This window comes from Drosophila novamexicana, unplaced genomic scaffold (genome assembly GCF_003285875.2).
Source record: "Drosophila novamexicana strain 15010-1031.04,08,12 unplaced genomic scaffold, DnovRS2.1 tig00001892-arrow-arrow-pilon, whole genome shotgun sequence".
In the NCBI taxonomy this organism is placed as follows: Eukaryota; Metazoa; Arthropoda; class Insecta; order Diptera; family Drosophilidae; genus Drosophila; species Drosophila novamexicana.
In genome coordinates, this window is record NW_020824904.1 from 143,708 (window position 1) to 160,378 (window position 16,671).

Consider the following 16,671-nt stretch of genomic DNA (forward strand, 5'->3'; position numbering starts at 1 on the left):
TCATTATTGTCTCTTAAAAACACACACGTGACCACCTCACGCCACGCCGGAAAAACAGAACAGCCACAAGAGAGGAACCAGATCTGGCAACGCAAACGTAGCCACCCACAGCCTCAGTTCGCAAACTGAGTCCCCATTCTACCCGAACTAGTATCTACCAACACAACCCATGGTCACACCTTAAAGTATCATGCCTATTGAGATGCTACAGTACTTCCTCTCCGACATATTCATATATATTTTATGTATTCAAATTAACAACAAATATTGTTCTTTTACTGCTGTCACTACAAAATAGCTGTAGACAATGTGGTTTTGTGTTTCCAATTTGTGTTTGTCACCTCGGTATCCAAGTAGTGGCACCAAGTATTTTGAAAAAGAGCTTTAGATCCAAAAACCTCTGAATATATAGATTTATTATTCAATCACTGAGTATAATTATGGATGGACTTTCAAGTAAATCAATTAAATGTCAATTTACACAAAACGTCATTTTATCATTCCAAAATTAATATCTTTATAAAAGCATAGTGAAGAATGTAAGTTAAAACGCGCAATGTTGACGCAATGTCGACCATTGCGACCCCGATTGTAGTTTTGTCGCTCAGCATAAAGCTAACAATGCAAATCCGACACCAACGCATTGATAAGCTACGCCGACGGCGCTGACTCTGCCAACAAACTGTCGCTACAGATTTGTCGCCGCTGCCTCTGCCAACGAATCCACAGCTAGCTAGGGTCACTTTAAGTTCTCAAATGTTTAGCCTAAGATTTGTTCCTGAATAAAACACACGTACTCAAATTTAATTGGCACCAGAGAAAGGACCAACGAGAGGAAATCCGATTAAGTTCGATTAGTGCAAATTAATTTCTGTGCGACTCCGTTGGTGGGACTCGTTCTAATTAAGGAAACCAAATACTGCGCTCGGTCGGTGAATTAAATTTTACTGATCCTTCGGTGGACTACAAGTCTTGTCAGGCAAGCCCGAAGGACGCCTTTTATTTGTGTGGGCCACCAGGAAGGGTAGCCACATCAGATCCAGTTATGTAAGATAATTTAATGAAAATAAAATACGAAAAAAAACGCAGAATTAAGAGAAACCAAAGTATACTTAAATTAAGTGAAACCGAAATAAAGTGATTGAAGGAAACCATTTAAAAAAGAAAAGTTGTTAAAAAAAATTATATAAAGAAAAATTATATTAAATGATAAAAACCCAAATCACTGCACGGCAACTTAATAGAGCGCATTTAAGTTCGTGCAGTAGAAATAAACAAAATCTTGGGAATACTAAACAGGACTCTTCAAGGTAAAAGGGCAAAACCAGCCATTGGTTTTCACAAAATAAATTTTGCAAATTAAATTTAAAACAAAAAAAAACCTTAATTCTCACATTAGTTGTTTGGAGCTGTGTAGGGAATCAGAACAACTTATGACATAAATATACAGAGATAAGGCATTAGATACATTTATTAGAGGTCTCCTTGGAGAATCATCACGCCGACTAGGTATAAAAGAACCGATTTGCCCTCTTTATTACACTTGTGTTTGAATTTAAAGAATCAAGCATACCGATAAAACCACGCATCGATTCAGCATAGCAGCCCATCTTTAGAAATCATCAAATTCAGAAACCTTTAATGGTACCACGTCAGATACCCAACAATGTGAATTTACAGCAAAGACCAGTACTTCCAGCCAGACCAACCTTCCAACAAGTTCTTTACTCTGCTGCCAGAGCAACCGGTAATACATTCGGTCGAATGCAGCAAATGCAACATATGCAATTTGACGTAGGCAATGATTTGGCAAGAAGACAAAGAAATTTAACAGAAAAACACGGAAGAGCAGACAGAGACAAAAGAAGAGAAATCACCAATGGTTAGCTACGAACAGACAATTGTACTTCAGGAAGAACAAACAGACTACGGCGATACCCTAATAGAATACCGTGAACTCATTGACAACAACGACCATCAATACGACTACATTTTTTCGAATAACCCTCATTGCCATATTTCGAGTGCAATAATAGATACAGGTTTCAATAGAAATTACATTCAATCAAAATTAGTGCCGAACCCTTTGTTAAATCAGAATCCATTCGACGCTGTCTCAGTAGGAGGCAACGTACAAATTACCCATTACAAAATGGCCAACTTGGTTAATGACTCAAATTCACTTGTAACATTTTTCTTGCCACCAACAAAAACTTTTGACGCAATATTAGGGAACGACAGTCTCAAAGAATTAGGTGCAGTCATTAACACAAAAAATAAGAAATTATTTATACAGAATGGTAATAGATTACAGAAAACTAAACAGCGTAAAAATAGCGGAAAAATATCCAATTCCGTACTTGCTCAATGAGAAAATAACAAACTATTTTCCGTGTTGGACCTAAAGAGAGGGTTCCATCAGATTTTGTTAAAATATATTGAGAAAACAGCTTTTTCTATCAATAATGGAATATACGAATTTACCAGACTGCCCTTTGGGTTAAAGAACGCCCCCTCCATATTCCAGCGCTCGCTTTCTGATATACTCAAAGAACAGGTAGGTAAACTTTGTTATATTTACATTGACGATTTAAAAGTCTTTAGCGACGAAGAAGAATCTCATTGTAGAAACCTTGAAGTAATATTTAAAACATTAAATGCAGCTAATATTATATGCCAATTAAGTAAGTGTAGAATTTTTGGGAACCGTCATTTCAGACAAAGGTATAGACACAAGCCCAGTCAAAGTAAAGGCTATCACTAGTATCCCATGTCCAAGGAAGGTACTACGATCCTTTCTCGGGTTATCGGGATATTATAGGAGATTCATAATGGGCTATGCGGCAATAGCCAAGCCTCTCACGGCATTACTTAGGGAAGAAGATGGACGAATATGATAAGGAGCTTCTTCTAGAAAAGCTATTAAACTAGACGATCAAGCTATTAAAGCGTTTAAACAACTTAAAAAGGCACTCATATCCGACGATGTCATTTTACACTTTCCCGACTTTAGTAAAGAATTTACTACGCAAAAGGAGCAGTGCTCAGCCAATCAGAAAGACCAAAAGCATTTATATCTAGAACTGTATCTAAAACCGAAGAGGGCTACGAAACTGCGAAAAAGGAAATGTTAGCCATACGCTGGGAAGTAAATTCTTTTGAGGGATACCTATACGGTGGATCCAAGGGTAAGATTTACACTGACCACGAACCACTTATGCACGAGTGTGATTGGAAAGTCGGTAGGTATCGCGAAGCAGATTCGGTTTCGCTCGCCATGGAACACTTTTTATACCCTGAGCCCATTAAAAATGGGTATAAGGGTATATTGTATTTGTGCAAAATCCAAATGTATGTAACAGGCAGAAGGAAGCATCTCCGACCCCATAAAGTATATATATTCTTGATCAACATCAATAGCCGAGTCGATCTAGCCATGTCCGTCTGTCTGTCCGTCCGTCCTTCCGTCCGTATGTATGAACGCAAGGATCTCAGAACCTATAAGAGCTAGAGACTTGAAATTTTAGATGTAGATGCTCCTAGTTCCCGTGCAGATCGAGTTTGTTTCCGATAATCGATAACTTACTCCGTTTCCAAGCAATCGATAAAAATCGATATCCTGTTTTTTGGGCAATTTTTGTAAATAATAAAAATAGAATATATATATGCCTTTGATGTTGGAAGAAGAGGGTTCAGGGTATCCCCTAGTCGGGAGCTACCGACTAGAACCTCTTACTTGTTTTATCATAAGTATTTAATTGTTGGTGTGGCTGTTGGTTAGAGGCATAGCAAGTGGAGCGGTCTGTCGCGAGTTCGAGCCCTGCCAAGGGAACTTTTTTTTATTAATTTATTTGGTGTTGGAATAAGAGGGTTCAGGGTATCCCCTAGCGGGAGCTCCCGACTAGAACCTCTTACTTGTTTTCGTTGCGCTTGTGTACTCTGTTCGTGCTTTTGCTTGAGCAATACACACTGTTCTGTCTAACAGAAACATCTTAACAGAACACATTCGTCCGATCGCACAGAAAATAAGTGTCTGTCGAAGAGCAAAACGAAAAAAGTGGTAGCGAAAAGTGTCTCCTTTGCCGTTATTGATTCTGTCGGAAATAAACCCTTTTGTTGCAGACAACCAGAAAGTGAGGACCGAAATTTGCGAACTCTGGCTAACCGCAACGCAGCATAGTGCCAATGGCTTTGGCCACAATCTAATACCCAGCATTGAGGTTCCCATTAAAGTTTTTAAAAATCAAATTTTCATTCCCCACCTTCCATAGACACACCATATCGCAACATAACTTTACGGACAATGATTTAATACAAATTTTAAGAAAATACAAACGAAAATATAATTGGTCAAATTCAAAGACTATATCCGCAACATTTCGGATCTTTTAATGTTAGGTTCACTTAGACAAAGGTAGAGGATGTAATAAAAGAAACAGATCAGGAAGAACTTATCTTACAGACACACAATTGAGCACATAGAAATGCCCAGAAAAACAAATTGCAATTATCCGATAAATATTTCTTCCTCAAAATGAAACAGAGAATAGCAGCCTTAGTGAAATAGTGTCAGGTGTGCAAAGAAGGAAAAAACAACAAGCATCCTCCGAACCCAGAATTCAGGAAAATTCTAATTCCTGAGTTTCCGGGGCATACAATTCATATCGACATATTTTCGACAGAACAGTAATTATTATTAACAGCGATAGATAAATTTTCAAAGCTTGCAAAGCAAAACTCATTAATTCAAAATCAATAGAAGATCTAAGAAAATCTCTGCACGACACTTTATTTTATTTTGGAGTACCAACGTATGTTCTAATAGATAACGAATAATCCTTTAAATCCGCAACCATTACCTTTATGATGAAAGACCAGTTAAGCATCGAAATTTTAAAGCACCCTCTTACAAAAGCTCTGTAAACGGACAAGTTGAACGATTTCAATCTACCCTCGCCGAAATTCAGAGATGTTTTTAAATACAACAAGAACATCACACATTCGAAGAATTATTAGATAGAGCCGTCTATTAGTATAATTATTCAATACACTCAGTCACCCAAAAACGCCCACTAGAGCTATATTTCGGTAGAAATGTAAACACTGACCATGAACAATACGACATAGGCATACGAAATAACATTGAGAAATTAAAACAAAAACAAATGGAAGATCTAAAACCACATAACAACACAAGTAACGAAATCAAACATATCAGGACAAAAAATATTTGTAAAGCTAAATACAAGATAAGGTTCTAAGCTAACCCCACGATTTAAGAAAGAGGCTGTAAAAGAAAATAGGAATACAACCATAGTAACTGAAGCAGGAAGAGTTGTTCATAAGAGTAATATATAACATGTAAGAATACCCTGAACCCTCTTATTCCAACACCAAATAAATTTAAATAAAAGTTCCCTTGGTAGGTTTCGAACTGGCAACTGCATTACTTGCTGTCGATTCTAGTCAACAGCCACACCAGCAAAAAAATACTTTCCCCTGTAGCGCTCGAACTCGCGACAGACCGCACCACTTGCTATGCCTCTACTCAGCAGCCACACCAATAATTAAGTACTTGTGATAAAAAAGGAACTAAAATAGCATAACAGAAAAAAGCCGTAATTACCATGCTGTTAGAATGCGAAGCAGACGCGCATGAATGTGTGTGTGTACATGTATACAGAAATTTTTAAAGCTGCTGCCCCATTCAATTGCGCAGTTGCATATAACTTTGGTTTTTCTTAACCGATCTTTATGAAATTTTCCACAGTATATCTTACTGCACCACAAAATATTTGTGTATTTTCAAAAAGTCAATTTCATTTAAATTGTGGCTTAATTTGATTTATAGCTCTGGGGTGGTAGCGGGGAGGTGGCGATAGGTATAAAATGAGAAAATTGCTTGGAAACGGAGTAAATTCTCGATATCGGAAACAAACTCGATCTCCGCAGGCACAGGAGGACCTTCATCTAAAATTCAAGTCTCTAGCCCTTATAGGTTCTAAGATCCTTGCGTTCATACATACGGACAGACAGACAGACATGGCTAGATCGACTCGGCTATAGATGCTGATCAAGAATACATATACTTTATGGGGTCGAAGATGCTTCCTTCTGCTTGTTGCATACATTTGCATTTTGCACAAATACAATATACTCTTTTTACCCATTTTTATTGGGTTCAGCGTATAAAATCGATTAACTAACAAAATTAACGTAGAATGACCGAGACTTTCTGGGAACATAACCAGAATGTCTATTTAGTTTGAAAAAAAATATATATGTTTATTACAAATAATGATTCCCATTCACTCAAACCAGATGTCTAATGACTTAGTTTGATTCCATTGCACGATTGTTCTGCTCCTTATAAGCTTGCCTCTGGATATTACAAACTTCACTGACGCACACACCATAACTAGGCACAGGGAAATTAAAAACCTCATCATCCAATATTATTCATGTAATAGATTTACAACAAATTAATTAAGAAATAGTTATAAAATGAATTGCTAATTTAGTACAGGGCAAAGAATCGCTGTGCGAGTTCAGCAACGATGACCACATACCTACCAAAGGTAGAAGAAATAGACGACAACACCACTCATCACATAAGGGGCACGTAATTGGTGCACTTTTGGAACGACACGATCTACATAAAAGAGAAAGAGTTCAACAATAAAAATGCGACTGGTCTCTCAGCTTTAAAGCAATCTTTATGAAACTTTGCAGAAGTCCCTCTTTCTGTCGCACGCAGCACATATATCAAAACCAGCTGGATCGGACTACTATATAGCTACAATAGGAACGATCGGTCGAAAATTAAGTTGTTTGTATGATGAAACATTTTGTTTAACAAGATATCTTAAACAAACTCGGCATTTATTAATTTTACTATGCTCCACATAAATATGCAAAATCCTATTAAGATCGGACCACTATATTATATAGCTTCTATAGAATCTGTTCGCAGCAGAACGTCAATTGATTTGGTATTAAACATATAATATCATGTTATGCTGCATTCTCATTGTCACTTTAAAATACTTTGTAAATATTCTTACAACTTACATCACCAATCATCCATTCACTTCACCATCACTAGTCTTCTTAAAAACCTGCAGCTAAAAATACACGCACTGAACTAAAATCGGGTCTTATCTGTTTGAAATAATTAAAAGTAAAAATTAAATTGATAAAAGGCCGAAGTGGGATGCAAAGCAGCATCTCCTCAAACATTGGTAACCCCGACGTAGTTTTTCATTATTTTTCACCCTTTTCTTTCTCTTAATTTCTTTTCTCGTATCGAACGTTGTTGTCTTGGCCGCCGCAGTCAGACACACTCATACGCACTCATATCGGTTTGTGAGCGGCTAAATAATAACAAACCTGATTAGTGCAGTTCAGCGCTAAACACATCCATTCCCGCACTCGAAAAAAAGCCTCAACCAAGTGCACACACACACACTCACACATTGCAGTTCGATGCCTCAGATCTAGCAATACATACATACATACATATACGTGCTCGAAACTAACTGTAATCGGCTCTGCGCTTTGCCCCCGCTTAAATTTCGCTGTTTGTCATGGGCATCCAGTACACTTTCGCGCGCTTTTTGCTAATTTTGGCGGCAAGACTAAGTACAGCGAACACTCTGTACAATGAAACCACCAGCAAGTTCGCTTTCTACGGGCAGAGGTGAAATGGAGCCAAGCGAAATAGACTTCTGCAGAGCTAAGTGCGCATCAGTTAAGCGTCAGCTCGCAGCTATGAACACATATTTGAGCGCTGACGATTTGGAAAGCTTCGATGAAACCGATACAATGGTTCGGTGGACCACATGAAGTCAGCATTTGAGAACTCCCAGTCAGGGCTCGGAAATCTGGACCTGCTGGAGTTAGCATCAGACACCCGTGCGGAATTTACTCAGCTATACTGGGACGTTAAATCGAAGCTCACTCGTCATCCGCATTCTGTAAACAAGGTACGCATGACCTGCCCAAACTTTACTACAATCCGCGGCTACATTGAGGAGACAAATACAATGTCACAATCGCATAGCCGTAAGTCTCGTTTACCGAAGTTGTAGCTACCCAGGTTCAGCGGTGCCTACGAGGATTGGCCCGATTTCTACGGCATGTACAACACAGTCATCGGAAACAACGAAGATCTGCGTAAGATTGAAAAATTGCAACATAGATAGCGCTGCTATCGACACGATAAGGTCATTGGAGCCTACCGACGCTAATTACGACAAGTCCTTGGAATTGCCCATTAAGCGATTTAATAATAAATTATTGTATTTTCAGGGCAAAGTACGGGCTATATTCGGGCTATCAGGAGTCGAGAACAGTTCTGCAGGCAGCTTACGATGGGAATAGGCACTTTCAGTAGATAAATTGCCAACGTGAAAGGATATGTCAGCATATCTGGAAAAGAGATGTTAATGTTGGAAAACTTGGGGAGCGCAACGGCACATACACCTAGCCTGCAGGTGGGCAAAAACTTATCCAAAGCATATCGCAACACACTTATTGTCTCATCTAATCAACAACTTTGCGAATCTAAAGATCATTATCTCGCTAAATGCACTTGATTTTTAAATTTGTCACCCAATCTGCGCCATAAGGAAGCCGAACGTATGCTTCTTTGCTTGAATTGCTTACAAAAGGGCCATAGCTTGCAGCAGTGCTGATCAGGCCTGAAAAAGCAGACATTGTCCACCACTCTTTGCTGCACATGACTCCAAACTTAAGTTTGATCATAGTGCACAAAACACGCAGGCTGCTAGAGATATGCATTTTCATATTCCGTCTACGCTGCCTCAAAACTCATCAGCTCTCATTACGACTGCCTCTGATACATCACACTTGAAGCTGTCCTGGCTATACGCCAGGAGCCGCTCTGAAGCATACATACCCTGCCGCGCATTGCTGGACAACTTTATTACCAGCAGACTCGCCAAAACTCTTCAGCTGTCAACTCATCATTCGAACGTCTCGATATCATGCATTGGCATTGGCAGCTTTAACCTCTAACTTGTCTGCTGATGCTCCTGCTCAGTCGCATAACAGAAAATTCAGCACAGTATTTTCCGCCGTCATAACGCGTACAATAACAGAATATCAGCCTCATTTTGAAATCGACGTTGCCGGTTGGAAAATTCCCCAAAACATCAAACTCGCTGACCCATCGTTCTTTTAGAGCCAGCGGATCGATCTACTACTTGGTGCTAGCCAATTTTTCGAGCTCATTTGTGTTGGTCAGATTCGCATTGATATTAACTTGCCGAGACTCCAGAAGGCGAAACTCGGGTGGATCGTCTCTGGCGGATTTTCACGTAAGACATCTTTAGCTGTTCTTCTTAATGAGACCAACCCATGCCCAGTAGAGGATTCGCTGTCCTGCATCGTCAAAAGCTTTTGGGAGGTCGACAATTGCTGTGGCTCCACACCCATTCCTTTTGATGAAGACGCTCTCTGTGACAAATTATTTGTGCAAGGCTGCGCACGCCTCATCTCAGACCTATATTCCGTGTGCCTGCCTGCGAAAACGATCTTCGATGCCTTGGGTGATTCTTATCATCGCGCTTTAAGACGGTTCAAAGGTCTCGAATGCAAGCTTAGCAGAAATCACCAACTAAAGTATAAAGATTCTGCGTTCATGCAAGAATATATAAGTCTGGGTCGTATGTTGCTTGTTACTAACAATCAAACTAAACCTCAGTTTCATTTGCCACATCACTGGGTGGAGAAGCCGGACAGCAAATCAACGAAACTGCGCATCGTTTTTGACGGATCCGCTAAGTCGACATCAGGCGCATCCCTAAATGATTTGCTACTACTAGCTGGTCCACCCATTCAGCCAAAAATCTTCAACATACTGCTTAGATTTCGTCTTTTCAAGGTTGCAGTCTGCGCTGACATCAAGATGCATCGTTGCGTACGCATAACACCTCCAGACCAGTTCCTGCAATGCATCTTATGGCGCGAAAATCCGCGTGCCCGGAATAAAACATACTCTTCGGATACGGTTACATACGGAACTAAGCCTGCTGCGTTTTTAGCCATCCACACGATGCAACAGCTTACCTACAACGAGGAGCACAATTTCCCACTGGCTGCCAAGATCATCCGCCTGGACTTCTATGTCGATGATTTGATCTCTGGAGGGGATTCCATTGAGGAAGCCAGTAAAATTCGACATCAAGTAAAGCAGTAATTAATTTCACCCATCATCACCAAACTGAAGATTTTTTTTCAAGCACTTTGGGAAGAGAAGGTCAACTGGGACGAAAGCCTTCCGCAGTCATTGCATTCAGTTTGGGTTCAGCTCACTTCGCAACTCTCATTTGTTTGTAGTCTGAAATTTCCACGGTTTGCTATGACACCGGTAGCAAATTATGAAATACATGGCTTGCGACCCAAAATTTTGGAACAAGTCATGGCTCCACTACCAGCAGACCGCGTCAGAAATCGGTCGCCAACAAAATGCTATATCTCCATTTTTGTTTGCTTCTCAACAAAGGCAACGCTCTTAGAGCTAGTAGAAGATCTTTCTACTCCGTCTTTTATTGCTGCGTTGTAACGATTCGTCAGTCTAAGAGGCAAGCCAAATTCCATTTGGTCTGACAATGCGACCAATTTCGTCGGCGCACGAAATGAATTGAAGGAGCTAAGGAAACTTTTCATGAGTGAGCCTAAACGCAGCCTGATCGTCAACGAATGCTTGGCGCTGGGTATCACTTGGCACTTTATTCCGCCAGGATCGCCACATTTTGGTGGCCTACGGGAAGCCACAGTGAAGTCAGCCAAACATCATTTTAACCGTTAAAATGCTGTTCTCTCATTTCATGAACTTCGAACCCTTTTTTGCCAAATATCTACCATAGTAAATTCAAGACCGCTCTGTCCCATTACAGAAAATTCAAGTGACTTGGAGGTACTTACGCCTGGCCACTTTCTCTGTCCAAGTCCAACGCTTCTACTGACGAGCCCGACTTGACGCATCTGAACATCGATCGTCTTAGCTGCTGGCAACGTGTTTGCTACATGCAGCAGACCTTTTGGAAGAAGTGGAGCATCGCTTACCTCTCACTGCTGCAGGAGCGTGGAAAGTGGCGCGCTCCTAAGAGAAATCTTCAACCTGGCGACATCGTGCTGCTCAAGGAGGACAACATTACCTCCCTGAGATGGCCTCTCGGCCGAGTCGACAGACCAATAAAAGGAGATGACGGTGTTGTGCAGGTGGCCATCATTCAAACTGCAAGCGCACTTGTCAAGAAAGCTATCACAAAGATCGCCGTTCTGCCTATCCAGACCACTTCGATGGAAAGCCTGCGACTTCAAACGGGGGGAGCATGTTCGCAGCAGAACGTCAATTGATTTAGTATCAAACACTCGTGTTGTAAATTTTCTTAAAACGTACATCACTAATCAACCATTCACTTTACCATCACTAGTCTTCTTAAAAACCTGCAGCTAAAAATACACGCACTGAACTAAACACGGGTCTTATCTGTGTGGAAAATTAAGTTGTTGTATAAAAAAACATTTTGATTATCAACACATCTTGACCAAACTCGGCATTTATTAGTTTTACTATGCTCCTCATAAATATGCAAATTCCTATTAAGATCGGACCACTATATCATATAGCTGCCATGTGAACGATCGGTCGTAAATTAAGTTGTTGTATGAAAAAAATTTAGTTTATCAAGATATCTTGACCAGACTCGGAATTTATTAGTTTTACTATTTTCCTCTTATATATTGTGAGGCTAATGAGACCAGCCACCCCACAGTTTTCACGGCAAGGAGTCGTCATCCCTTTGGCCAAATTACGGCAAGGAGCCGCTGGCGGGACAACGTATTAATTTTTTTTAGATATAAGTATTAATTATATTAGGTTAAGATCTTAGTGAAATAAGAGGCAAGGAGCCATCAGTAATATAAGCAGTTCGATTAGGAGTAAAGAGGCAAGGAGCCGCGAATATTATAATTGATTTAAATAGTGAGTTTGAATTTAACCGCCGGCCGCCGCTGCAACCGTGCGTTGTCGATCGGTCTTTGAGAGCTCAACTTCAATTCGGCGGCGAAGAGCGAAAGCTTAGAGGCGAAGTTGCGAAAGCTCGCGGCGAAGTTGAGCAGCCGAAGCGAGCGCATTGCTTGCCGGCGAGCGTGCCGACACTTGGGATTGAACATTAAGGGTGAGTAGAAGTGCTGCGCGAGATAAACGAAATCATAGATGGTGTAGTGGAGCGCTAGGGCTCCAGAAAACAGTGCGGCAGGGTTTAGCTTAGGATTTACGATAAGGTCGGAATGAATAATAGTGAATAAAGTGCCAACGTTGTAATTATGTAGAAAGTATTGGATTATTCTCTGTTTCCTGGTAACCCAGCTTACCTTAACATCGGAACTAACCGGTGTTTGACCTAACCTCAAACGAGGGGCATGGGGTACGAGATTGTGGCTCCGGGGTGGGCATTGCCGGTTGATGTTTAGGTAGTGGAGTTGGTGCGAGGCCACGGCCCGATGGTGTAGGTGTGTATAGGTAGATCTGGGTTTGGTAACTTGTAACTCGCTAGACCTGGTAAGACTGAGAATTATACCCCGGCCGGAAGCTTCCTTACAATATGCAAAACCCTATTAAAATCTGATCACTATATCATATAGCTGGCATAGGAACGATCTGTCGAAAATGAAGTTGTATGAAAAATACTTTGTTTATCAAGATACCTTGACCAAACTCGGCCTTTATTAGTTTCACGAGGCTCCTCATATACATGCAAAAGTTTATTTACATCTGACTACTATATCATATATCTGCCATAGGAACAATCAGTCGAAAACTTGGTGTTTGATTAAAAACCTTTTTTGTTTACCAAGATATATTGACCAAACTCGGCACTAACTATTTTCCCTGTAATTCTTAGATACGAAAAGATTCTTAGATATGAAAATGTTGGGTCCGCAACGGTTTTAGATATTCGATCTGCCGAAGATAGCCTTTCTTTCTAGTTTAAAAGTAATGTACATTAATTAATTTTTGAAAGATTCGTGATTTTGGTAACTTCTTTGAAAATTGCAGAATTGATTTGACTTTTGCTTATTATTGTTTTAAATGATAATGATAATATTGTTTTCATTTTTAAAGAATTTAAGTTATTTTTCCAAATTATCGTCAATAAACCAGATGAATATATGAAATGTGCATTCTAAAAATACATAAAAAACATAAATAGGTTAGAAATTAATATTATCTTTATGAACGCAAGGATATCAGAACCTATAAGAGATAGAGACTTGAATTTTAGCTGTAGATCCTCCTAGTGTGCGCAGATCGATAAAAATCGATATTGACATCCCATTTTTTGTGTTTGGGTAAATATTAAGAGCTAAAGTCACTAAATTTGATATGTTGCTTCTAGAATATTATATATACATCAAGTATCTTCTATTTTATATCAATCGCCACCTCCCCACTACCACCTCAGAGCTATAAATCAAGTTAATAACCCAACTTATTTGCTCGCCTATTTAATGCAATTGACTTTTTGAGAATACAGAAATATTCTATGGTATAATAAGATATACTGTAGAATATTTCGTTAAGATCGGTTAAGAAAAAACCAAAGTTATATTTAACTGCTCATTTGTATGGGGCAGCTAGCGAAAACTTCAAGATTTTCAGTATACATTTACATTCATTCATGCGCGTCTGCTTCGACTTCTATCAACAATTGCAATTGCGATTACTCTTTGTGTTGCTATTTTAATTTTTCTCAATGTTACACAATTATTGGTGTGGCTGTTGAGTAGAGGTATAGCAAGTGGTGCGGTCTGTCGCGAGTTCCAGCCCTACTTGCCTTTTTTTTTTTTGGCTGGTGTGGCTGTTGAGTAGAGTCGTTAGCAAGTAAGGTGGTCAGTTGCGTGTTCGAACCCTGCCAAGGGAACTTTTTTTCTTTTTATACCCTTGCAGAGGGTATTATAATTTTGTCATGAAATGTGTAACGCATAGAAGGAGACATCACCGACCCCATAAAGTATATATATTCTTGATCAGCATCAATACCCGAGTCGATCGAGCTAATTTTATTAGAGTCTGATGAAAACCAGATTCTAGATCTACTGTTGAGAAGAGTATTGCTTTGCCTAGGTTGGGCAAGATAACTGAAGGATCAGGCATTGGATACCTATCGGAATCCATCTTCATTAAAACCCTTTTTTCCTACTACCCGTACCGGGGCATTATAAGGACTTCCGCTGGGCCCTACTATGTTTTCGTTTAACATCCTTTTTATTTCCTGACAAGCGAAATTATTAGCTGAATGAGGATAAGGATATTGCTTACTATGAATGGCATTTTCGCTTACTGTTCCTATCTCTCCTCTAATATCTGTTATAAAAGGAATACACGTTTGATTCTGAGAATGCTTGATTTGTATTTGTTGAACGACTTGTTACTCAAGGATATTCAAGTTCATTAATGGAATGATTTATTTTGCACAAAGAAGAACTTGTCTTTTTTACTTTTTTCTTCTTTTGCTTTTCGTCCTTAGGACTATCGTCAACTTTATTTTCTTGGATACGTGGGCTATCAGCGTCACTTAATGGCGATGGTTCTGTATTGGATACATTAAATAGGGAAAATGAGTTACATTTTCTGCTTTGGAAGTCCAAATAAGAGTCTTCGCTAGAAATTTTTAAATTGCCAACCGTTTCCTGGACATTTTTTACAAAATTAATATTTTCCGTTTTGTCATTATGGATCAGAGTTCCATTTCATAAGTCGATTACTGCTTTAATCAACTTCAGTAGATTATAGTCGACTAATAGATCTGCGTGTAGATTGAACATGTTAAAAATGGGTATAAGGGTATATTGTATTTGTGTAAAATCCAAATGTATGTAACAGGCAGAAAGAAGCTTCGCCGACCCCATAAAGTATATATATTATTGATCAGCATCAATAACCGAGTCGATCTATCTATGTCCGTCTGTCTGTCCGTCCGTCCGTCCGTATGTATGAACGCAAGGATCTCAGAACCTATAAGAGCTAGATACTGAAATTTTAGATGTAGGTGCTCCTATTGCCTGCACAGATCGAGTTTGTTTCCGATAATCGATAACTTACTCCGTTTCCAAACAATCGATAAAAATCGATATCGACATCCTGTTTTTTTTAGCAAATTGGGTAAATAATAAGAGCTAGAGCCACCAACCATGATATGTTGCTTCTAAAATATTATAGATATTTTAAGTATCTTTCATTTCATACCTATCACTACCACCCCAGAGCTATAAATCAAGTTAATAACCCAACTTTTATTGCCAACCAATTTAAACCACAATTTAAATGCAATTGATTTTTTTCAGAATACACAAATATTCTATGGTACAATGAGATATACTGTAGAAAATTTCATAAAGATCGATTAAGATAAACCAAAGTTATATGCAACTGCGCAATTGAATGGGGCAGCAGCTTTAAGAATTTCTGTATACATGTACACACACACATTCATGCGCGTCTGCTTCGCATTCTAATAGCATGGTAATTGCATCTTTTTTTTGTAATGTTATTTAGTTCCTTTTTTTATCATAAGTACTTAATTGTTGGTGTGGCTGCTGAGTAGAGGCATAGCAAGTGGTGTGGTCTGTCGCGAGTTCGAGCCCTACCGGGGAAAGTATTATTTTTTTTTTTTTTTGCTGGTGTGGTTGTTGAGTAGAGTCGACAGTAAGTAATACGGTCAGTTGCAAATTCGAGCCCTGCCAAGGGAACTTTTTTTATTAATTTATTTGGTGTTGGAATAAGAGGGTTCAGGGTATTCCCTTGTCTTATTCTGATTATGTATAATTCGCACAAACAAATGTGATGATATTTTCTACTCAACGTGGTTTGATATTATTGAACATTTTTGGTTGACTTTCAAGTCTTTTTTTTTGCTAACACTTTGTGATTCCGTTTATCGTAAACTTTTTTTAGACTCTTTTGAGCTTTTTTTTAAAACAGTCTTTTTCCTTCTGTTGGTAATTGTTAATACTTCTTTTAGAGACACACTGTATTTCCGTGTATAGGAAATTTTTAATGCTCTTATCGTGAGCAATTCTGAAATGTATATCGGCACTTTGGTCACTCGCGAATCACTATTGATATTTTTTATACCCTTGCTCAGGGTATTATAATATTGTCATGAAATGTGTAACGCATAGAAGTAGACAATCCGACCCCATAAAGTATATATATTCTTGATCAGCATCAACAGCCGAGTCGATAGAGCCATTCTCGTTTGTCCGTTTGTCTGTTTTTATGCCAACTAGTCTCTCAGTTTTAAAGCTAAAAGTCCCTCTTTCTGTTGCACGCAGCACATATGTTAAAACCAGCTGGATCGAACCACTATATCATATAGCTGCCATAGGAACTATCGGTCGAAAACGAAGTTTTTGTATGAAAAAACAGTTTGTTTATCAAGATATCTTGACCAAACTCGGCGATTGTTAGTTTTACTAAGCTCCTAGTATATATGTAAAATCCTATTAAGATCGGACCACTATATCATATAGCTCCCATAGGAACGATTGGTCGAAAATTAAGTTTTTGTATGAAAATACATTTTGTTTATCAAGATATCTTGACTAAACTCGGCATTACCTATTTTCCCTGTGCTT

At 39.1% G+C, this 16,671-nt stretch overlaps 2 protein-coding genes across 3 annotated transcripts in view; both read left to right on the plus strand.

Moving 5' to 3' along the window:
• LOC115768651 (piezo-type mechanosensitive ion channel component-like) overlaps nt 1-16,671 on the plus strand; it is a gene marked incomplete at its 5' end in the record, with an annotated part of 139,268 nt that overhangs the window by 79,632 nt on the left and 42,965 nt on the right. The gene's annotated exons all lie outside the window — the stretch shown is intronic.
• Nucleotides 7,120-11,497, plus strand: LOC115768652. Of its 2 annotated transcripts, none has more exons than XM_030713329.1 (2): nt 7,120-7,241; nt 10,923-11,497. In XM_030713329.1, exon 2 carries the CDS (start codon nt 11,053-11,055, stop codon nt 11,383-11,385), a length of 333 nt encoding a protein of 110 aa, XP_030569189.1. In that variant the 5' UTR covers nt 7,120-7,241; nt 10,923-11,052; the 3' UTR covers nt 11,386-11,497. The 2 variants fall into 2 exon arrangements, with proteins under 2 accessions (XP_030569189.1, XP_030569188.1); XM_030713328.1 differs by lacking the exon at nt 7,120-7,241 and adding an exon at nt 8,205-10,210.